Below are 24,466 nucleotides of genomic sequence, written 5' to 3' on the forward strand. Positions count from 1 at the left end.
ATCGACCCTTTGTAAATTCATTTACACTTTACTGATTCACTCAATTCAAGAGCCTCTGTCAGTATTATCTCCAATAACAAAACCCTTTTAAAATTGAAATTGCGGCAGCACTATAGTTAACAGATTTTTAAATTTTTTCTTCAGCTATTAAGTGTGTTCTTGACTATATATTTCTGCTTTTTGCCAGTCTTTCTAACTAATTGTGGACATCATACACACAGTTCTAAATCCCTGTCCATCCTTACCTCAATGTGATCTTACTTTTCCCACTGTTGGCTGTGTCCAGCATTTCTTTATACTGTACAACCACAGGCCTAGCCTCTCGAGACGCCTGTACATTAGCGTGCATTGATCATTTCCTACCTGCATCTGAGATCTTGTCAAATTCTAGGCAACGTAGCTGTGGATATTGATTTATAAAAATTATAGTTTCTAACAACAACCAGTAGAGCAAGACTAAAACTCAACCCATCAGACTTTTCACTCTGTGTCACAGCTCACTGCTTTGCCAAACATTCCGCATCCCATCTCTACACTATCAAAGGTTGACATTTTATGCAGTAATCTGTCAGATGGAACACTGTCAAATACTTTACCTGAAATCCAAGATGTGTTAAAACATATTTTACTGGCTATGCAATCCTCAAATCTAACAAATTTATTAAATGTGATGTCTGTCTCAGAATAGTGTCACCTATTTGTAGTTAACTGTGCCTTGAGTTTTATAATAATATTTGTCATATAGTGCCAAACTCTTTTTCAAAATTAAGACATTTATAGGGCTGTAATTTGACAGTTCAGTTTCGGTTTCTTGTTATGTTTATGGTTTTCTAATGATCCATTCTGGGATCTCATTCACTAAGTTCTGCATGCATTCTCCAGGCCTTGCCTGCTGGTTGTCACTGGGTCAAGTTGGAGAATGTGCCTTTAGTTTACGTCCTCAGAGGAGTGACTGTCTATTCCAATTGAAGTTTTATGGAATCTAAACTTTAATGTTAGTACTCGACCAAAAACAGAAAACAATCAATACATTCCATTTTTAAATGTATGATTTTAAAGTTTATACCATTATTATAGATGTTAAATCCTTTAGTAAATGTACTGCAATTTTAAAATTTACAATTTTGAGTTGACTATAGAGGAATAAAGCAGCATTCTTTTTCTCCTCTCCACAAACCCCCCCAATAATTAGAGCCTGTAGGTACCAAAGATGGGGGCACAACAAAGCCTGGAAAGTGATAGGTGAATACAGGTGGAGGGGAGAGGGTTTGATTGGCAAAAGGGTGGATAAAAATACAAATGTGTCATGTCAACAGATATGTAAAGACAAAAGGCTGTGAGAAGAGGAGTGAAATGTGAAACCAGTTATAAATGCAGCTGGTTTTGAAGTGAGGTATTTATTGATGGACTGCCTTCAATTGGTAACTTTTGAGAAGGGCGCATGGGTTGTAAAATCCTGGAAAATTCTTCAAACATGAAGATTGCTTTAAACTGCTTGAAATTAGTCTTCAAATGGAGAAATTGACACTTTATGTCATTTTAAGATTTTATTGGCACTTTAAGATTTTATGTCACTTGAAGATCCTTTTCAAATTTTTTTTAGTACCTGATTTGAGTAAAACCCGCAGTCCTGAAACAGGTTTGGGAACATTGACGCTGTTGTGCTTTGATTGATGGATTTACCACTATTTTAGTTAAGTGTACATTATGTTAGTGGATTTAATTTTTCAAGTTGATATGAAGCTTGTCATTACAATGAACTAATTTGTGCATCCTTGTTGAAGCTTGATGAAGGTTTACGACATTGACCTCATGCATCTATAGTGCTGGCGTGACTCACTAGCATGTTCCATCACCACTGTAGAAGAAATCCAGAACTGCAGCAAGAACTGCAAATCCAAAATGCTGTGGCAGCTGGCGATGTTCATATAGTGCGCAAGATGTTGGAGCAAGGCTATTCTCCTAATGGTCGAGATGCTAACGGATGGACACTACTGCACTTCTCTGCAGCCAGAGGCAAGGAACGTTGTGTTCGAGTCTTCTTAGAGCACGGAGGTAAGTGAAAGAAGCACATGAAGTCTGTTATAACAAGGAACTGCAGTTGCTGGTTTATGCCAAAGAGTATTCTAAAAAATGTACTGTATTACAAAAAGTTTATCCCAAAGAATTGTTTTTGTTTTGCTATTTGAAATTATTATTATGTTGTGTTGGCAATTTTTTTTGAAGCAACCTTACAATTTACTTTAGGGATTGTATTGAATGATATGGAAGTATGGGGATTTGAAGTCTTATTAAAAAATATAGCAAACTTCCTCAATTTGTGAAGGTACTATTTATCAATTCTTGCGTAATGCCATTTACTGTAATCATTGGGTAAGTGGTGTCAATTCATGCGTCTTTTTTTGCTATAACAGTGCATCACTCTCCACTCAAGAATACACTGTACCAAAAATCTCCGATGAAGTTCACCCAGCCTTTTCAATTTTGAAAAATGTTGTTAATAAATCAATCTCCCAGGAATGTATCCCTTTTGTTAATCGAGGGTATTTGTAGATAACATGGGTGATTTTATACTACATTATAATTGTATCATTAGTCTAACTGGTAGTTATTATACACCTTCTCAAGCAGTCAATTTGATTTGGTACCAAAGCAAACATCTCTTGTCTTGCCTGGATTTTGTTTCAGTTCTGTGCGGTCTGTGGACTATATGGTAGCAAAATACTTGCTTTGGCGTGACAATATGCGAATGATGCAATGTAAGGCCTTAGAATGGAGTGGAATAGTACAAGAGTATTGTTGCTAAATTGTTTGGCCAGTATCTGAGTTGCAGTTGTGTGTTCAATGTCGCCAATGCAGCTGGGAAATTTAAATTCAAGTAACTAAATAGGCATTGTTTTTTTTTTTTAAACCCTAATCTCCGTATCAGTAAGCGAGACACAACCAGAGTGATGAAAAATATCTGGTTCAGCAATGTGCTGCATGACAGAAATATGCTGCCCTTGTGCAATCCTGTCCTGCATGAGACTCAGGTCAGCAGAGCGCTGTTTAGTTCAGGGAGATCGGTTGACAATGAACTTTGCATTTGCCATTGATACTCATCCTATGAATGGATAAGATGTTGAGAGGCAGCTTACAAATTGAATGAGAAAGATGGAAATTAATTTTCTTCCCAACTAAACTTCTTGATATTTAGAGTGGGAAGTAAAATTCCCTTATTGAGTATCCATCACATATGGTAGGTGGTTGGTTTTGGGAAGCCTTGTGCTTAGTGTAGACTATGCAGATTTGATTGTTATTCAATGTATTCAAGATCATCCGCAACCCTTTACTTCTGTGGTTTGAGGTTCCCATCTGCTTCAAAAGGTCGTCTCTGATATCAGTGCCCAAGAAGAGAACAGTTACTGAATCCATGACTGTAAGCACTTGCATCCACCGTAATGAAATGCCATGCCGCCAATCAACTCCTGCCTCAGAAATGACCTGGACTGCTTCAACGTGCCTATCACCACAACCGCTGATGTTATCTCACTGGCTTTTCTTCACTCTGCTCTAGACCAACTGGATATCAGGGATACACACATCCATCAACTATAGCTCAGTGTTCAACACTATTATCCCCTCCATGCTCTGACACCTGGGCCTCTGGAGCTCTCTTTGCAGCTGGGTTATTGACTTCCTCATCTCAATCCTCAATCAGTGTGGACTGGTAACAACATCCTCTCCACACTGGCCATTTATGCAGGTGCACCTGCATCGTATGCTTAGCCCTTTGCTCAACTCTCTTTAAACCCTTGGCTATGTGACCAAGCACTGCTCCAATGGCAGCTATAAATTCACTGATGACACTTAGAGGACTTTGCATATACAAAGTTATGAGGGTATGGCAGAGGTGTCCAAGACCTGAGGGCATTGGTTTAAGCATAGGAACGAGACATCTCGAGATCTGAGCAAGAATGTTTTCCTACCCAGAAGATGGTTGCAATGTGGAACATTGTTCATGAAGGTGGTCGAGGTAGATACCCTCACAGTGTTTAAACCAAGATGAGTCATGATCTAAAAGGCCAAGGACCAAGTGCTAGTAAATGGGATTAATATAATAAGATCTTGTTGGCTGGCATACACATGGTGGGCTGAAGGGTTTGCTTCTGTGAGACCCTGTGCTCTTTCTAATGCTTGTGCAGTTCCCCTTTTAAATAACAAATCAAATAGTTCACCACCTGACAGTGTTACAAGTCTTCACTTGTTTAGGTATTTAAAAAAAAATCTCATGCCAACTTTTGTTTTTCATTGAAAGATACACCATGGAAATATTCTCCTACCAAGTCCATGCTGATCAATCAGCCATTCACATCAGTTTTATGTTATCCCACATTCATATCCACTCCCTGTACACTAGATGGAATTTACAGAGGCCAATTAGCTTACAAACCTGCATCACTTTGGAATGTGGGAGGAAATAATAAAAATTAAGATTAATAAGAATTTAAATCTTAACATGTATTTGGTGACTCTACTTTGATGGAGACTGCCACGAGTGCACTCATCAACCAAGCAGCTGTGCAGCTGCAAGGGGAGCCGCTCAGCCGTTATAGAAGTGGGGAGCATGATTAGTCTTCTCACATGATGTTGTTGCCTTCATCAGCTTGGGGCACCCTGCAGTGCACGTTAAGAAGATGTGGAGACCTTGCTGTGACTGCTACGGTGCTGCACAATGTGACAGGCCAAGGTCTGCAGCTGGTCCAGAGTAAGCAATGCAAAGACTGAAGCGCGCCAACCAAGAGCGAGATAGTTAGAAGGAAGAAGACTGGCAGGGAAATATCCCTCCTTGGCATCCACTGTTCATCTCACAGCTGACTGTATAAGGGGAGCATTGTTAGCACTTAGGAGATGGTGAACTATTCCAGCAGAAAGATGCATATCCTCAGGAGCAGTGAAATCATAATTACCACTGTAATCCATGGCATTGCGATCTCTACCAAGTGCACAATACTTCAGCAGTGAGATGGGAAATACTGACTATGCATAAAAAATGTTTCCCACCCTGTTTTTCAGATCCTTGTGCAATGATTATAGCACATGATTGAAATGCAGCTCTGATTACTTAAACTTTCAGCTGTACAGTGGTGGTCTGAACAAGGGTCTCGACCCAAAACGGCACCTGTTCCTTTTCTCCAGAGATGCTGCCTGACCCGCGGAGTTACTCCAGCACTCTGTCTATCTGTCGGCAGATTACTTTGAGATACATTGTGTGGATATGAACCCGTTTTGACTCAAATGTAGACTCAAAGAACTAAATGTTTTTACTGATAAATTTCAGTGAGCATTGAGCCAGAAACCTCGTACTTTTTACCAATGTATTCAGGATTTCTGCACTGTTTTTGTTTTGTATATTTTTTATTCTGAATAAAGTTTACTTTTTGAAATATAAAATAATGGCTTTTCCCCTTCACATTCTCCAGATCATTAACGCTGCATTACTTAGTGACATTTTATGATTTTGTTTCAGCCTTCTAACATGTTACATTACCATGAAGTGTTATATGGTATTCCTGACTGATTTGTTTCCTTGTTCTTTTGATGGTTTTAACAACGCAACAGGTGGCAGAGTTACCCAGTGAAGCGGATGGTCACTTTGAGATCACTTTTCAAAATTCCTATGTGGTGCTATTCTTGATATTTGTAATAATGTAATCATGGTTTACATGGTCTGAAATGAACGCCTTGCATTTTAAAGCTGATCATTTTGCACTGATTACTGCAACATCTCTGCAATGTATTTGTAAACAAATTTCAAGTAATAATAAAGAAAATAATATCAAGTATAAAAAAGAAAACTGCTTTTGTCTCGACTTTCTGATGTAGCAACTGTAAATTTATATAAATTGTGACCAATCGGGACTTTATTAAAAAAATTGTTTTAACTTGCATGCCATGTGTAGGCAGCAAATTAGTTTCATCTAATTGCAAGTTTCCAAGTCAGAAACCTGTGGATTGGAGTCTTGTTCTATAAATTGGATATCTGCTTGAGGCAGATGCCTCAATGGTCACATTTTGCACTTTCAGGAGAGATGGTAAAGGTACGTCCCATCTGCATTCTCAGAAAAACACTGAAGATTTGGGCCCATGCAAACGGTTCATCAATTCATTGGAGGCTGCATTATCGATGTTATTTTGTTTCTATGAGAAACACGTCAGGACATTTGAGAAATAAAGTGTTATGCAATTTTATGCCTTCGCAAGAAGGAATTTCCTATTTTCCTGGTGTGTTGCACACTCAGTGATTATTGTTCATTTTTTGTTTTCATGAGAGTATTAGGTGGAGTGAAAGACAAGTGAACGCCCTGAGCATCTCAGGCAATGCATACATTCCCCTGGAGATAGTTGGGATTTCTACAAGAATAGAAAAGTTGTTGAGAGTTCAATAAATTTTATGCTGCTAGTCCAAAAATCAATAGTTACCACTTAAAAATTGTGGCATTTTAAACTTTCAGTGGATTAAAGACCACTACCATTATTGGTAGTTTATAGTATTTTTATGTTGTACATGAATGAAACTTTGTGGGCAAATACTTTAAAAACAAACACAGTGAGTCCTGTATATTACTCGTTACAGTAAATCACATGAAACAAATATCTTTAGAGTTAAAGGCTTTGGATAATGATATCTCGTACAGTAGAACACAGAATTCCTTCAGTTTGAAGAAAGGTCCTGACCCGAAACATTGTCGATCCCTGTCCTCCAGCGATGCTGCCTGACCCGCTGTGTTATACGAGGTTGCAAGATTCCAGCATCTGCAGTTCCTTGTGTTACAACTAATAATGTTCAGAATAGAAATAACCAGTTTGATTTCTAATTGATGGTAAGTTGGCTGATATCAGTTAACTAAGCAATTGTGGTCACACTTGTGCTCGGCATCAATGGGCTAGATAGAATGAAAATTGCCTCCTGTAGTTGTTTCTATGGATCACAATCCAGCGGCCCAGGGGAATTGCGCAGGTACGGGGAGTAATCCAGGAATTGATCGGGTGCAGTTATAATTAGATTGTGACAGCTGCTACAAGTTATCCGGTGTTACAAGAAGATTGGGACATGGAGAATGCTGTACCTACTGGTAGCAGATCACCATCATACAACATGCATTCATGTAACACTTTATTACACCAGTTTACCACAGCAAATCAATTACACTCAAAGTTCAATTACTTGCTATGAAATTTATCAGCTGATTTGCAAGTTGCAGGATTCCCACCAAATAAAATTCAACGAGTATTATGGCTAGGACTGCACCAAGAACACGGCTATTTCTTGTACAATGCCTTTTGATTTTTAACAATTACATTTATATTTACCAAGATTATCCAGGACCTATACTGTAGAAACCTATTTTTTATGCTTCACCAGTCAGTGCTAGTCTTTGTGCACCACTAAAACCATTCAGTAGTTGTTTCAGTGCAGAGAAGATTTACAAGGATAGTGCCAGGATTTGAAGGTCTGAGCTATATGGAGAGGTTGGGCAGGCTAGTACTTTATTGCTTGGAGTTCAGGAGGATGAGGGGTAATCTTATAGAGGTGTATAAGATCACGAGGAGGATAAATTAGGTAAATGCACTGAGTCTTTTACCCAGAATAGGGGAATCAAGAACCAAGGGACATGGGTTTAAGGTGCAAGGGAAAAGATTTAGTAGGAACCTGAGGGGTAACTTTTTTTTATACAGAAGGTGGTAAATATATGGAACGAGCTGCCTGAGGTGGTCGTTGAGGCAGGTAATCTTACAACATTTACAGACATTTTGACAGGTATGTGGATAGGAAATGTTTAGAGGGATATGGGCCAAATGTGGCAGGGGAGACTCGTGTAGGTGAAGTGTCTAGTCGCCCTAGACAAGTTGGGCTGAAGGGCCTGTTTCCATGCCACATGACTGACTATGACTAGCGCTTTATAATTAGCAAAAATCCTGATTATGTTCTATTTTGAAATGGCAATCACTTGCATCTGATGGAAATGCCATAAGCAGTACAATGCTGTTGTGCTACTACATGGTAAATACGGCATGTGTGGACTGTATGCCTAGTTGCTATCTTGTAGCTTTACTTTTGAAGTTCTGTTATTCAAGAGTGAAGAGCATGCATTTATGTAGGGTCTTTCATAACCACAGTGGCCCAAATGTTGTGCAGCTGTTAAAGCCATTCTCTGGCTGTGTACACAATGTGATAATTGGCTGATCATTAAGGGGTCTGCTATTTAGCTTTGAGATGAAAATAAATTTCTTCACAGGTGTTGAATCATTTACAACAAAACAGATATGAAACGATCAGGGGTTATGGAGATTTTCCTGCACTGTGGCTGAAGTTCACAAACTCAAGCTCAAAGAGTTAATCTTCATCTGTTTTAGGTGTTGGTTGCGAGATAAATTTTCTTCATACATCCAGATGTTACGCTTCAATTAGTCATGGATTTTTCTTGTGTCTAATAGAAAGGCCAGACAGGACTAAGTTCAACCTCGCAGTTGAGAAACGGCACCTCCAACGGCAGCTGTATCTCAGTATTACAAGGAGATGTCAGCCTGGAGATTGAGCTTGAATCTGGTGTGGAAATTGAACATGCATGGTTCTGACACAAAGATGCGATTGTTACCTCTGTGGTTCAACAGATGAATCAATCCTACCACATTCAGTGTCACATGAACTTGTCACAGTATCAAGTTAACTCGACGCTTCAGATTAAATAAGGACTGATGTGTTTGACACAGGCTGTGAAATAAGCTCAAACCATTCTCTGGACAAGTAAAATCAGCTAAAGATTGGCTGCAGAGGGCAAAGGCCACAAGATATTCAGAGAACATTTCTTTCATCTCTTGGAATCGCCTCAGACCTCTGAAAGTTTTGATCTTATAGTTTTACAATACATACAATTAATTAACTTTGTATATTAAAATTAGATATGTACTGTCCTTTAAATTGTTTTTAATCTTTTTCAGCTGACCCCACTGTTAAAGATCTAATTGGAGGCTTCACTGCTCTGCATTATGCAGCCATGCATGGTCGAGCAAGGATAGCACGCTTGATGTTGGAATCGGAACACAGACCTGATATAATTAATGCTAAAAGCAATGATGGGTGGACCCCTCTCCATGTGGCTGCCCATTATGGCAGAGACTCGTTCGTCAAACTTTTGCTGGAGTTTAAAGCTGAAGTTGACCCTCTCAGCGACAAAGGCACTACCCCACTTCAGCTGGCCATTATCAGAGAACGTTCAAGCTGTGTCAAGATTCTTTTGGACCACAATGCCAATATTGATATTCAGAATGGTTTCCTCTTGCGATATGCGGTGATCAAAAGCAACCACTCTTACTGTCGAATGTTCCTTCAAAGAGGGGCCGACACAAATCTCGGGCGGTTGGAGGACGGACAAACCCCGTTACATTTATCTGCGCTGAAAGATGATGTGCTTTGTGCAAGGATGTTACATAACTATGGTGCAGATTGTAATACCAGGAACTATGAGGGACAGACCCCTCTAACTGTCTCTGTAAGTCTATCTGGAACTAGCAGACCCTGCCTGGATTTCTTGCAGGAAGTTACAAGTAAGTCATTTTTATTTAAAATGTTTTCGGTTTGAAAATCAAATCTTCGGAAGCAGGCTTCCAGCAATTGCTTTAATGAATGAATACGTTTATTGTCATTGCACAATACTGTGCAACGAAATTCCACTTTTCAGCATGGAATCAAACCAATTTTAGGAAAACCAATTTGTCTTTTCAAAATCCTGATTGGAAGTTCACTATAAAAGTCGAAACAAAGCATCTTTTCAAATAATGGTATAAAGTATAATGAAAAGAAAGAGCGTGTAAATGTAAAATGCTATTTTTATTCTCAGGGCATGTAAAGTTCTTCATACTTGATGAATTATTTTTGAGTCGCAGCGGACGATTAGTTAATCTTATTGTAAAGGATAATTATTAGCTGACTGGAGAGTCATTTCTTTTTCTGACTATTTCACATCCCAGAGTGTAGAAGATCCCATAGGTCAGCATCTTCCACACATCTTCCAGGAAGGTAGACACAAAATGCTGGAGTTACTCAGCGGGACAGGCAGCATCTCTGGAGAGAAGGAATGGGTGATATTTCGGGTCGAGACCCTTCTTCAGACTTCCAGGAAGTCCACGTAGTTGGAAGTGAGGATCTTTCCTTCTCCCACCTTCACGTGTATACTTGCGTGGATCAAAACGGCTCACTGGTTACACCACTTCACTACTTGCTTGAAACCTCCCTTTGAGGTTATACTTTACACAACTTGCCCGCTGAAACAGCTGTGATTGTTATTGCTCCTGTTGCCAGATCTCACTGTTTGAACCCGAAACCTGCAGTAAATTCTTTAATTGTTTGCAGCCCTCATTTCTGCTCCTTGGTCCGCCCGTGTCGTAGAGTTTCTCCTTGATATTCTCAATCCTTTCGTCCCTTAGCCCCACCTAAAACAACTTTTCCCAATGACCTCACCCGCTATCACAAGCCGTCTTGTATTTTATAATTTATTGGCCTCCCCCATTATAAACATCCCTACCTTCATGGTCAATACCTGGCTATGAATCGATGTAATGTTTAATCACTTTAATTAAATAATTTATTTATATTTTCTTCTGAATTCCAATCTTATGCAGCCTGAGTCCTACAATTACATTACATCCATGCTGCTGTTTAAAACTCTCTGCTGAACATGGCCATGATCTGAGACACTGTGCAACACATTCCCCACCTGTGCATTACACTTGAGATAAAACGTACATTAATCGACATCTATGATTCAGGTCCTTTAAATGTTACAGAACCCTTGGCTGTTCCTCAATAACGTTTCTTTTTGGAATTGTGATCTTTCATTTCTTCACATTGAATTCAACCTGCAGTCAAAGTGCATAATTTGTCCTCTGCCAACCCCTTCATAAATAACCCACATCACAGGATTACAGTAGAACACCGATAATCCACTCAAACTCTGATTTGTGCAGGAAATCCTGATGGTTTATCACCTGTCTCACACATTAGTCTGTAGTGTGAGCTGGTGGTGGGTCCACAGTTGGTGTGTTTCATGTAGTTTGTTGGCAATTATTACACTGTACTGCATGCAAAAGCAGTAAAATAAAAATATGTTTGTTGTTGATAGGAGTAACATCCATTAGTCTGGGAAACCTAATACTGTTAATCTTGCCCAAATCCCTAGATAATTGGAGTTTTACTCTATTTGGAAATAGAGATGATTTGGCATCGAGCTCACTTTATTTTACTGCGATGTAACATCTTAAACAAAAAAGTGAATAAATAGTATGTTGCGTATTAATTATATTAATATCCATCAGTCTGGAAAATCTGCCAATCTAGCAATACCAACGTCCCATGTGCCAGGTGATTGGTGGTTTACAATACGTCTAATACACTGTGCTTTCACTTTGTGTGACATTGTTCGCTGTGTGTTATTATGTACTTCTATCCAATGTATCAACGAAAGGTCTCCAAACATTCCGACATTCTATTCTTCATGCCTCTACACAGACTATATTTTGTTGACGTTATCCCAGATCATTTCCTTGGACCTGATTGCAAATTTATATTTATCAGTGCTGAGGTAAATAACTCCAAGTTAAATAACTGCTTTTTTTAATCCACAGGCACAGTTTCTAAAACTGGAAAACAGATTCATCATTTAATATGTTATATTCCCCATTACAGAAACAGTATGACAAGAGATTCTGTGACTGTTTGGCCCCGTGAGCCGTTTCCACCAATCGTTGTCTTTCTTGGAGCCGCTGCTCCCTCAGCCCTTGCACTGTGCACTCACTCCCTTCATTCTGTCCACTACATGCTCATTCTCTCTTGACATCTGGTGCATTATAAGTAAGTTGTAATAATACTCAGTCTGACAATTCTCAATTATAAGCACTGAGAAATAGTTGGATTAATAGTAATGGTAGATTTCCTTGTGTTGGACTGGAATTCTAGCAGGTGGGAGGTTCATATCAGCAGAATGTCAGATTTATTTTCACTGGGGAAGTTAAAGAAATTGGGTCTCTTAGTTGCTGGAGTTGAGGAGCACAACTGGTGAATAACTGCTAGAAGCTAAAGGGAGCATCCTGATCCATTCAGGGTAACACCACCCATCTACATACAGGATCCAACATGGAGGAGACTTTGTAAGATATGTTACTAAGTGTGATTTACATATCATAGTTCCAGCATTCAGTTTTTTTTCATTCTAGGTAATTATCCATCCACACCTCAACTGCGCTTCATTTCGTAAGTCAATAATGTCTCAACCAACATCTTCACATTGATTTATTACAGGTAGTTCTACCATACGATAGCTGCATTCCTCGAACCCTTATGTTATATATAAATCGTGTTATTCAAACAATTGTGTCAATGGGGAAAAGGTGATTAGGGGCTAGAGTGTTTCAGACTCACAATGACCAAGTTATCTTTCCTGCAGGATTTTAAATAATGAAGGTGTTTTTTATAGTGATAAATGTATTGTCTACTTAAAATCAAGACACATTGCATAAAATAAAAAACATGGAATAAATGAGTGAAATGAATAAATTTATTTTAGAGTTACGGCAGTGTTATGGTGAGTAGGTTGGGGGTCATCAATATCACATGAAAGATGAGCTCTTGGCACTAGAGATGTCATGATGGATTATGTCACCAAGTCTAGAAAATCATCAGTGTCAACAAACTAAATACAGTTTAGATTACAGTTTACAGGCTCATTTATTGTCAGAATTACCAGGGTAGAATGAAGTACTTGTTCACATGAACTCAGAGTAAACAATATAGATGCAGTAATGGTAAATGCAATATAACAAGTATAAAACTGTAGGACAAGATTCTAGTGGAAATAAAATAAATAGTGCAAATGAATACCAAAGTACAATAATGAGTAACCATTGGGTTGAGTTAAGAGTATATGGCAACACCTCTGTGAATGGGCTGTACAACAAATGATTGGTACAGGAGGCAGATAGGAGTTGGGGAAAAAGCTGTTCTTTAATCTGGGCATCTGAGCTTTCAAGCTCCTTAACCTTCTCTTAGAAGGTGGAAGAGAAAGGGGATAGACACAAAATGCTGGAGTAACTCAATGAGACAGGCAGCATCTCTGGAGAGAAGGAATGGGTGATGTTTCGAGTCGAGACCTTTCTTCAGATTGGTGTTAAACCAGCATCTGCAGTTTCTCCACAGGAGAAAGGGGAATTGCTAAGGTAGCAGGCATCCTTGACGGTGCTGATGCAATGTGTGTGAAGCTGGAATGGATTGAAGTGTAAGACAAGCCTGTGATGGACTGGACTGTCTTCACACTCTGCAGGTTAAAGCAGTCAAGACCAGAGCATTTGCCAAACCAGGCTGAGATGCATCCTGTCAGAATACCTTCTGTTGCGTTGAAGTTCAGGGAAATCCTTGTGGGTATGCTGAATCTTCTCTGATGCTTAAGAATGTAAATACACTGATGCACATTCTTGATCGCTGCACGAGTGTGAAGGGGTCAGGTTGTTGCTGCTAATGCCTTTATACTTGCAGCTGTCGGCCATCTCCACAGCAGCTCTATTCAACAGCTTCTATTCCACTATAAACCCACTGACTCCCATGGCTATCTGGACTACACTTCTTCCCACCCTACTTCCTGTAAGGACTCCATCCCCCACTCCCAATTCTTCCGCCTAAGCCGCATCTGCTCCCAGGATGAGGCGTTCAACACCAGGGCATCTGAAATGTCCTCATTCTTCAGGGAACGGGGGTTCCCCTCCTCCACCATAGATGAGGCTCGCACCAGGGTCTCTGCCATACCCCGCAACACTGCTCCCCATCCCCGCACTCGCAACAAGGGCAGAGTCCCCCTAGTCCTCACCTTTCACCCCACCAGCCGTCACATACAACAAATAATCCTACGTCAGTTTTGCCACCCCCAACGTGACCTCGCCACATCTTCCCATCTCCCCCCATGTCTGCCTTCCACAAAGACCGCTCGCTCCGCAACTCCCTTGTCAGTTCTTCCCTTCCCTCCCGTACCACCCACTCCCCGGGCACTTTCCGTTGCAACCGCTAGAAATGCAACACCTGTCCCTTTACTTCCCCCCTCGACTGCATTCAAGGACCCAAGCAGTCGTTCCAGGTGCGACAGAGGTTCACCTGTATCTCCTCCAACCTCATCTACTGCATCCGCTGCTCTAGATGTCAGCTGATCTACATCGGTGAGACCAAGCGGAGGTTGGGCGATCGTTTCACCGAACACCTCCGCTCGGTCCGCATGAACCTACCTGACCTCCCGGTGGCTCAGCACTTCAACTCCCCCTCCCACTACGAATCCGACTTCTCTGTCCTGGGTCACCTCCATGCCCAGAGCGAGCACCACCGGAAATTGGAGGAACAGCACCTTATATTCCGCTTGGGGAGTCTGCAGCCTGCGGGCTTGAACATTGAATTCTCCTAATTTTGTTAGCCCCTGCTGTCTCCTCCCCTTCCTTAGCCCTCGGGCTGTCTCCTCCCCTTCCTTAGCCCTCGGGCTGTCTCCTCCCATCCCCCAGCCCTCGGGCTCCTCCTCCTCCTTTTTCCTTCCTTCTCCCCGCCATCCCCTATCAGTCTGAAGAAGGGTTTCGGCCCGAAACGTTGCCTATTTCCTTCGCTCCATAGATGCTGCTGCACCCGCTGAGTTTCTCCAGCTTTTTTGTGTACCCTCTATTCAACAGGACAGGATTGCGTTGTTTTTTAAGGTTTCAAGATGAAAGTGGGGAATGTACAAAATTGAAATTATTTCTTCCAGAAAATAAAAGACAATTGTTAACCTTTTTAGATTTTCCAGAGGGCACAATATTGTTTTGATAAAACCTTTGAGAAGTGGAACAAAAGAACAGATTTTAAAAGTCAAACATCAGTTATGAGTTTTTATAGCATTATTGTTGAGATCCATTGCCTGGAGAATTGGTATCCATAGACTATCGATTTAATGTAACCGGCTAAATATTCAGGGAAAGAGAATACTTTTTATTTGGTAAGGAACTATGATCTGGATTATACTGGAACATGACAGGTAAATCTTTTCAGAAGGTTAAGGATATAAAGGGCTGTGTGGATAAAGGCACTTCTAAATTGTAGGGCAGTTTTCAGAAAAGTTGTTTAAAGTGATCCATTGAAATTAGATATTGAACTGTGTTCAGTATTATTCTGTCACGTTGAATTAAACAAAATGAACATGTCCAAATGCTTTTGTTAGAGATTCCCAGGTATCTGGACCACATTTCAGCAGACTTTTGGTGTCTCATTCCTGGCTAATATTGTATTTTGAATCATCTACCATAGACTGAGTGTTTGACAACATTGACCTTGCAGAAGTATCTGGAGCACGATTGAGTTTATGACAATATTTTATTGTCACACTAGTGACAGGCGTGTGTCTTTATGCTCACTTTGGACAACTTCAGGTTGATGCACTGTCCATGTCTTGGTTATAATAGTATAAGATTTCCAAACCTGCTCATTGGTCTTGCATTCTTTTCAAAGCAAAAGACTATTAGCATACCAAAACAGACTACTTTACCACAAACCTTTTGAAACTAGCTTCTACTTGTGCATTTTCCTGAAAATGTAGCATTGTGTACTGCTACTCTTTATGTGGATATTGAACCACTCAGTTCTGATTGTCTACCATTTGGACGTTGTACATATGTAAATTAGCTTCACCCCCTGCAATAGCTGTAAACAGTCTTCTTTCAAACACATCCTACATCCACTAATTTTCTACTGAGGAATCTGCTTCAATATGGTTGTAATCAACCTGGTAAAATATAACTCATTAACAGAAGTTTTAATAAGGTAAACATATCACAGAATCAATCAGGGGTAAGTAACATCACTGTTTTGAAGACATTTTATTACGATCTATCTATTCTTACAGAATTAATTAACTTGTGCCACCCTTTCCAATATGGAGTTAAAATAATTAAGAGAACAAGTTGACTTCTATTGACTACATTTGTAATGGAAAATGGAGCTTTTAAAATCTGCAGGCAAAATCAAGTATTAAATTAGATGTAATCCCAAGGCTGTGTCTAATTGTTTTGATCTAGGACTTGGCTGTTAATGTAATGGTTTGAGATGATTAAATATCTGCTGAGTGAATGCATAATCCTGACCAACGTGACATGACCATCAAGCTTCAAGGCTTCCTCAGCATCACGCCAGCAACAAGAACATTCTTGACAGCAAATAATTTATCTTTTCAGAAAGCCCTTATTAGCTGAAGTTTGCTTGACTTGTGTCTATTGTACGCCTAGCAGTACTTGATATAAATCTAATGTTATAGTCATGAAACATTAATGCTTCTTATATTTTCTTCTTCCTTTAGGACAGCCTAGAAATTTACAGGATCTGTGCCGAATTAAAATCCGACAATGTATAGGCTTGCAGAATTTGAAAGGACTGGAGGCACTCCCTCTTGCAAAAGTCATGAAAGACTATTTGAAGCACAAGTTTGATGACATCTGAATGTAAAAAGTTGAAGTCTTGAGAGATTGTAGTAGGCATGGCCTTGCCCCAAGTACATTCTATGCAATTCCCAATTTGATGACATTTAAAGTCAATGCGGGCGTCCGTACCTCTCTCAACTTGTCATAATAGATCCACTCCAGGAGAACCTCTGATCACTTCTAAACAAAAGTTCTAAACTAACATACTTAACTGTTTAAGTTGGCTATGTTCATTATTTCCTCACTCCCAATTTAACCTTTTCAACAAATGCTTATTATTTTAATGCTGAGATGATAGAATTTACTCAACTGGAACAGGTGACATTTGAATGATAGAGGTCATGAAATTAAAAAAATAAGTTTTGCTAAATTTTTGGTGCACCTGCAAGTTTCTATCATATTGATCTAAATCAAATTTGAGATCTAAAGCAGAGGTGGAATAAAGGTCATTCAGCATCTGCATTAAAAATGTACATGACATTTGTTGAGAAAAAGATAAAATTGAGAGGGAAATCAACAAACTTGAGGAAATAGTGCATTGAATGATGCATCAGATCATTTCTCATTCAAAAAAAAACTTGAAGGCTGCATCAATAACTGAGGCAGTTGGGAAGCTAAGGAAAAAGTTATGAAAGGTATCACTTGACCAAGATAATCTGCTTCATCATCCAACCATATTATTCTCTTTGCCCTTCCCTTCTATCCTCAACCCTACCTTTAGTATTGAAATGTTTTATTCCATTCATTTGTTTTCTGTTCTTTAAAAATGGAGCTCAAATTGTTGCAGTGCGCTTTCCACAGATGCACACTGCCATGGTATGTCTTCTGTTACTATAACAGATTATTGTTTTGACATAAGCAAAAAAATTAAAGGTGCCATTGCAATTTGAAGTTTTATTGCAATACTTTCCATACCTTTTTTCTTTTAGACTGATCCCAAAACTGCTTATGTTCTTCACTTCTCTGTTATAAAGTGTGTGCTTTAGCATTACTGGTCACGTGCTGGAATACGGTAGAATATTGAGGGATGACACGTGAGTGTATCATAACCAGATTCTCATATAATAAATATGTCTTCACTCAGTGTTGTTCTGTCCTTAGTGCCCTCTCATCAGTTTGTGCTGTTATCTAGTCTACCTGTATCTTTACCCTCAAGTCACGATGCACTGGAATTGGCTCCTCCACTTATGTCCATGACGGGGACTCATTAACTTGACCTACATTGTAGGGTCGCCTTTTCCATCATTTATCATATTTAATTTTACTCTGATATGATGTAAGCATCCAGTTCATTCTTTTAGTTTCCCAAGCATATGGCCACCTGGGGTTGTTTCAGCACTAAAGACAGAGGTGTCAGTGGATAGTATCACCTGTGTGTCTGCCCAGTCATATTTGTACCTACAAGGGATGTTTCAGAAAAATAAATCCTTAAATCATACAACTTGTTAATGCATGTTGTCCAGTCTAAAATTAGATGTTACCATATTTTTCACGTCAAATTCTCAGCAGAACAAGTGTGAGTGTTTCTCATTTAAAATTCTGAACAGAGCCTGGATATTGGATTTCTAACTAAATTAAATTATAAACTGTTGTAAAGAATTATAATTTAATATTTGATTGCTTTTAAATGAAACACTTTTAAATGTACACCCTGCTTATAGTTTGTCTTGTCGTTTTTATAGAGGGGAATAATGTTCTTCATGTTAACATGAATGATGTCCCTGGGTAGCAGGGAATGGCTCAGACTGGTGTTGAATGTTCAGCACTTCAATGGTAAATGGTTGGGAATCCAAGCCTTACGAGACGATTGATGGGCCCTGATCTATTCTTTGCCCTATTTCTCCTTTGCCTCTACACACACTAATGAGCAGGAACATTGGGGCTTGTAAACACAGAGAAAATAAGACCAAGGTTTTCTCCCTGCGTGCCAGAATATTGAAAACAATGATGCTAGTACTACAGCTGGCACTGAGCAAATGGCCCTGTTTGTTGTTGACTTGTTGCGTTGTTCCCATCTATAGGAAAGTTGTTCACTTGTGAAGTAAGGAGTTTTACCTGGTGAGGGAACTGGACTGTTTCTCAGCAAAGGTCTTAGGAACAGAAGTCACTGATGCACCACTTCCCTCCTTGATCTTTCCTCAATGTACCCCCAGCCTAAGTAAAGTAAATAGACAATAAGCAGTGGGATCCACTCAGTTTCCACACTCGGTAAAATCGCTAGGAATCAAAAGGAAAGGTAAGAATATGCTTTAGCCACCGAGACACGAGAGATTCATTCTAGTTTTTGTTTGCAGGTTTTGTGGTTTGAGTCTATTTTATAGCAGGTGGGGATGTTAGTTCAACTAGGAGTGTTCAAAGTTACTACCATCAGTATGCTCCCTTTCTGACTTGGGTGGAAACAGGACTAGAGGCAGTGGCTGCATGTTTGCATGTCCCATACTGTAACATTCTTATTTACAAATGTAAATAAGTTTCAAAGACCCATGCTTGTTTTCACATCAGTGGCAATGTAACGTGTTCCACTAAAGAAGTTAGTGACTGATTGATTCAGTTGAGTATGATGCCTTTGCAAAACGCAAGAAGTAAAACTATAATTAAGTGTCTACATGTTGGAACACTGGCACTGATGTTGTACGAAACACTGGTGTTTACTTTGCAAATATGAAATGCCTTATACAGTGCAACTAACACTGGTCTAACACTGGATTGCTCTCACTGCAATGACATATCAAATTAAAGAAATAACGAGGAGAATGTCGGAGCTTCAGCATTCTAGAAATCATCATTTTTAATTTTCTCACCTTAAAGAAATAAATTTATAATAATTGAAGCTTGAGCTGTTTCTGGCTTTTTTTCAGGTAACACTGTATTTGATAGGAATACAGGACTCAGGAGCATTTAACTGCATATAATCCTCTTATGAGTTTTGGTGGTGGCTCATCTATATTTTGCCTTGACCCCTTGACCCCTTGGCACTAAAACGTTTTTCTTCTTCCGCTAGCAGTTTGTTCACTGCTGATCCTAAATGTTATAATGGTGGGCTGTGAAACTAGTGATGTACAGGGTTTATATGATCCCAAGAAGTATGATGTAGTGAGAGTTTATTGAGATGTCAAGGTATATTGGGGAACTACTGTCTTGAAAACTCAAACTATTTTGCTTTAACTGTAACAATCAAAAGGAGATTCAGTAAGAGGCCTTTGGAATATTTAAAAAAACGAATTGGGGAGAAACAGCTTTGATGACCAAATGTTATTCTGCATCATTTCTAGACTTGATGGGTTGGGATCCAATCCTTCAGTAAATACAGAAATGTATGAACAATTTGTTTGTGGACAAATGCTATGATGCATAGGGTCATAGATTTTTTTTTAATGTTTTTTTTGTACGTTTTCTTCTTAACTTGAAATACCAAAGAGAAACAAATCTTCAAGAATTCATTGGATGAATTTTTTTGTACAGTTTTATAACTGGTAATGTACCAACGGAACTATTTAATGTTTGAAGAAATGGACCACTAATTTTTGTAAATGTTTTGTGTTCTAAATGTAAAAAGATTAATACATTTTTGGAGTATTTAAAGGACGCAATTCAATAAAATATTTAAGTGTTATGTTATATTGTTTGTGTTCAGCTACTTTGAATGTGTATAAGATATCTGTTCAGGGTACATGTCACATCTAATAATAATAATAATACATTTTATTTGGGGGCGCCTTTCAAAAATCTCAAGGACACCTTACAGAGATTAACAAGAATAATAAAACATATAATCGGAATAAAATAAATAATAAGGACATCACCAAAACACAAATTAAAAACAGAATTCAATCCAAAGACAAAAAATCAAAAACACAATGTGAAGAGAGAGCAGCGGCAGCTAAAGCGCGCCAGCGTCCACTCTCCCTTCCGACAGCCATCTTGGACACAGACTAACATGTTTACTTACACACAAAAAAAATCATCCCCCCACAATGGTTACCACTGTGGGGGAAGGCACCATGTCCAGTCCCCATTCCCAGTTCACCCAAAGTCAGGCCTATTGAGGCCACCGCTATTGTCTCTACGGCGGCCCGATGTTCCTGGCAGTTCTCACCGGGTGGTGTCGCCCCGGCGTCGGGAGAGTCCTCTCAGCGGCTGGGCCACCTGGAACGGCCGCTTCCTGACTGGGGACCGCAGCTTCCGAAGCCGACATGGTCGCGCCGGTTTGGAGCTCGCAGGCTCCCGATGTTAGAGTCGGCGCCGCCCGCTCCGCAGACCCGCAGCCCGGAGGTGTTGATCTCGGCGGTCACAGCTCACCGGAGCTCCAGCGCGTCGATCCAGCGCGGCGACCCAGGCAAGGCAAGGCATCGCCCGCTCCGCGATAGCGCCCCAGCGCTGTACCGCCACTGAAGCCGAGGTGCTGGGCGGTCCCCGCTAGGAAACGGCGCTCCACGCCTGCTGGTAAGCCACGTGGACGGGTCGACGGGGCAGCCCGGAGAAAAAGCTGCCTCACCGACCAGGTAGGGACCTAGAAATATAATTACCTCCTTCCCCCCACATTAAAAAGTCCATTCTCCAACAGACAAAGGACAGGACTTACTAAAACTCCAAAAAAAAAAAGTGAGTTAAACGGACGGCTGCTGGTTAGCAGCCGTTCCCCAAGATGGCTCCTCCCTTCATCTGCATTTGCGCCCAAGATGAGGTGTTCCATATCAGGACATCCGAGATGTTCTCATTTTTAGGTGAACAGGGATTCCCCTCTCCCATCATAGATAAGGCCCTCACTCGTGTCTCCTCCCTACCCACAGCTCCGCCCTTGCTCCCCCTCCCCTTAGTCCTTACCTTTCATCCCATCAGCCGTCGCATACAACACAATCCTCAGAAATTTCCTCCACCTCCAACAGGATCCCAACACTCATCACATCTTCCCATCTCCACCCCTTTCTGCCATCCACAGATACCGTTCCCTCTGCAACTCCCTGGTAAACTCATCCCTTCCCACCCGAGCCACCCCCTCCCCAGGTACCTTCCCCTGCAACCGCAGAAGATGCAACACCTGTCCCTATACCTCCTCCCTTGACTCTCTCCACGGACTCCGACAGTCCTTTCTGCTTAGGCAGAGGTTCATCTGCACCTCCTCCAACCTCATCTACTGTATCCGTTGTTCAAGATGTGGACTCTTGTACATTGGCGAGACCAAACACAGACTGGACGATCATTTCACTGAACACCTTTGCTCAGTCCACCTGAACCTACCTGATTTCCCGGTTGCTAAACACTTTAATTCCCCTTCCCATTCCCACACAGATCTTTCTGTCCTCGGTCTCCTCCATTGTCAGAGTGAGGCTAAACTCAAATTGAAGGAACAGCATCTCATATTTTGCTTGGGCAGTGGTATGAATATTGACCAAGTAAGCCTGGTATTCCCTCTCTCTATCCCTCCCTCACCCATCTTGTTTTCACCCAACAAACTGCTAACAATGGCCTTTTTCCTTTATCATCGGAGCTTTTTTGCATATCTTTTATTCATTGTTCTTTATCTCTCTAGGTTATCATCTATATCTCTCATTTCCCTTATCCCTAACTAGTCTGAAGAAGGGTCTCGACCTGAAACGTCACCCATTGATTCTCTTCAGGGATGCTACCTGTCCCGCTGAGTTACTCCAGCATTTTGTGTCTGTCTTCATTTATAAAGGTGATACGGTATCTACATCTCCATGTTGCATTTTTGGGTAGAAAATGCAAAATATCTTCAAATTCAGGATTAAATTAGGTCCCATTTTAATTTACTACCCCCAAATATTCAGGAAATCAACCAAGAAGTGTCCCTTCACAGTCCACACGATCTCCAGCCACAGATCCATTCCTGGTACCACGACTATTCACCGATGTTTTGTGTATCTCTGTCAAGCTGCAGCAGCAGTATTGTGTTTCTCCTTTTGCATGTCCTCGCATTCCTCTGCTCTCCCGGAGCCTCAACTATGGCATGCACCCCAAGTACTACTCTGCACATCCCCTCATTGGGGCAAATGGCTGAGTTTGCTCGTACCTTTCTAATTCTCCAATGTATCAGCCACATCCAATGCCTGTCATCCTTCGAACGGCTCCAAACAAACACGCAGTGCTGGAGTAACTCAGCGGGTCAGGCAGTATCTCTGGAGAACATGGATAGGTAACGTTTCTTCAAATTCTTCAAATGTCACCTATCCATGCTGCTGCCTGACAGCATTTTGTTTCATCTTGTGTATTAACCTGTATCTGCAACTCCATGTTTCTACACTCCTGTTCCTCTTGAAGAAACCTGTACTCTGTTTAATGCACTCAGTGCCCTGCTCTCTCAAACAGCAACACCACAAACTCAATAACAGTAATGTTTATGCTTTGTTATTGCATGCATAAGTGAAAATGAGGTCACGCTATGAATGGATCATCCTTAATCAAACATACACTACACCACCAGTTTTCTTATTTTCTTTTGCCTTCAGTAAGCAATGAAATAGATGTTGAATGCCTGGAGATAATTCGCTATCCTTGTAATAAAGTTTCCCCAGTTCTTTCTTGAAGTCTGTCTCGTTCTCACAGCTCCTCATTCAACCAGGTAAAAGTCCACACCCCCCAAATCCCCATAACCTCAATTATTTCTGCCAACATCCTGTATTCTGCACTTTTATGGATGTTAATTTCTCAACTAATTAATTTTTTAGTAATGGTGTTGAAGGAAAACTAAAGTTTTGTGATGTTATTTTCCATAACAGTTGATTGGTATGAAACTGTATGGTGTTGTCAGTAGTAGCCAGTAGATGGCGATGTCCATTGCTAGATGTAACTACTAATCGCTCCAGGAACAGATCAGAACAGCACAGGAACCGCTGGACACAGAGTGCTGGAGTAACTCACCTATCCATGTTCTCCACAGATGCTGCCTGACCCGCTGAGTTACTCCAGCACTCTGTGCCTTTTTGTGTAAACCTACTTGTTTTTACAGCACATAAGCCCAGTGATTATCAGCAGCCACAGTAAAACTTGCCTACTCTGAGACCTGAGGTTATTTTAGTTTCCAAAAAGAAGTGCTTCAAGTTATTCGTCAATATTATGGAAAAATATACCTGTAATTTTCATGCTGAATAACTCTGCCTTTAATCGCTGCTGGGCATAATTAATTTCAATTGCCATTGCACATTGGTGTCTAGTGTCCAGCCTGCTGAATGATCTCCATTTCAACTGAGCCTTCACTTCTTGAAAGCACCGACTATAACATGATCATGGGGCACACTGTGAGCTCAGGAATATGTTTCTCCTTCTCCCTTTAAGAAAAAATAATAATTTTCATCCACATTTTTGTCCTGCTTCTCTGATTCATTCTTAATATATTTAATGACTTTGAGGAAGTAATACTCTGCTACATAGTGTGTTCCTATTATCTGAGCTCAGCAAGATGCGTCTCAGTAATCTGCCATCATCTTTGTTGCCCCAAGCATCAGCTTGACCCGTGAGCCTGAGCTAGGGAATGGTGTGACCAAGACTGAATTCAGTTTTGAGATTGTGAGCAGAATTGATGGGCTGTCGTGTTGTCGAGAGTTTGTTGGTATTTCAACGCGAAGATAGAACAGTGCAGCCAGCACAGGAACAGGTGTCCACAATGTCCACACCAAACATCACGCCAAGTCACACTAATCTTCTCTGTATATCCATCTGCCTATTAAAACCCTTGAATGCCACTAATGTTTCTGCCTCCACCATCGCCCCTGGCTGCGTGTTCTAAGCACCCACCCTTCTCTGTGGGGGGGGGGGGGGGGAGGGAAAGAAATTGCCCCCACACACCTGCTTTAAACTTTGACCCTCTCATCTTCAAGCTGTGGTGTCTAATCTTTAACATTTCCACCCCTGGGGAAAAGGTCCTGAATGTCCGTCCTATCTGTGCCTCATAGTTTTACATATTTCTATCACATCCTCGGACAATCCAGAAAAAAACAAA

At 40.5% G+C, this 24,466-nt stretch overlaps 1 protein-coding gene across 4 annotated transcripts in view; it reads left to right on the forward strand.

Annotated features, from left to right (window-relative positions):
* Positions 1 to 20,127, forward strand: part of asb7 (ankyrin repeat and SOCS box containing 7) — a 30,379-nt gene extending 10,252 nt beyond the window's left edge. For 2 of the 4 annotated variants that reach the window (XM_033050369.1, XM_033050368.1), the window contains 3 exons: positions 1,785 to 2,055; positions 8,983 to 9,588; positions 11,665 to 12,575. In XM_033050369.1, coding sequence (XP_032906260.1) covers positions 1,845 to 2,055; positions 8,983 to 9,588; positions 11,665 to 11,873 — 1,026 coding nt within the window. In that variant the 5' untranslated portion in view covers positions 1,785 to 1,844 and the 3' untranslated portion in view covers positions 11,874 to 12,575. Of the gene's footprint in view, positions 1 to 1,784; positions 2,056 to 8,982; positions 9,589 to 11,664; positions 12,576 to 16,388 lie in introns of those variants that run through there. The other 2 variants (XM_033050370.1, XM_033050371.1) reach the window with 2 other exon arrangements.
* Positions 20,128 to 24,466: the final 4,339 nt, after the last annotated feature.

The sequence above is a fragment of the Amblyraja radiata genome, chromosome 34, assembly GCF_010909765.2.
Source record: "Amblyraja radiata isolate CabotCenter1 chromosome 34, sAmbRad1.1.pri, whole genome shotgun sequence".
In the NCBI taxonomy this organism is placed as follows: domain Eukaryota; kingdom Metazoa; phylum Chordata; class Chondrichthyes; order Rajiformes; family Rajidae; genus Amblyraja; species Amblyraja radiata.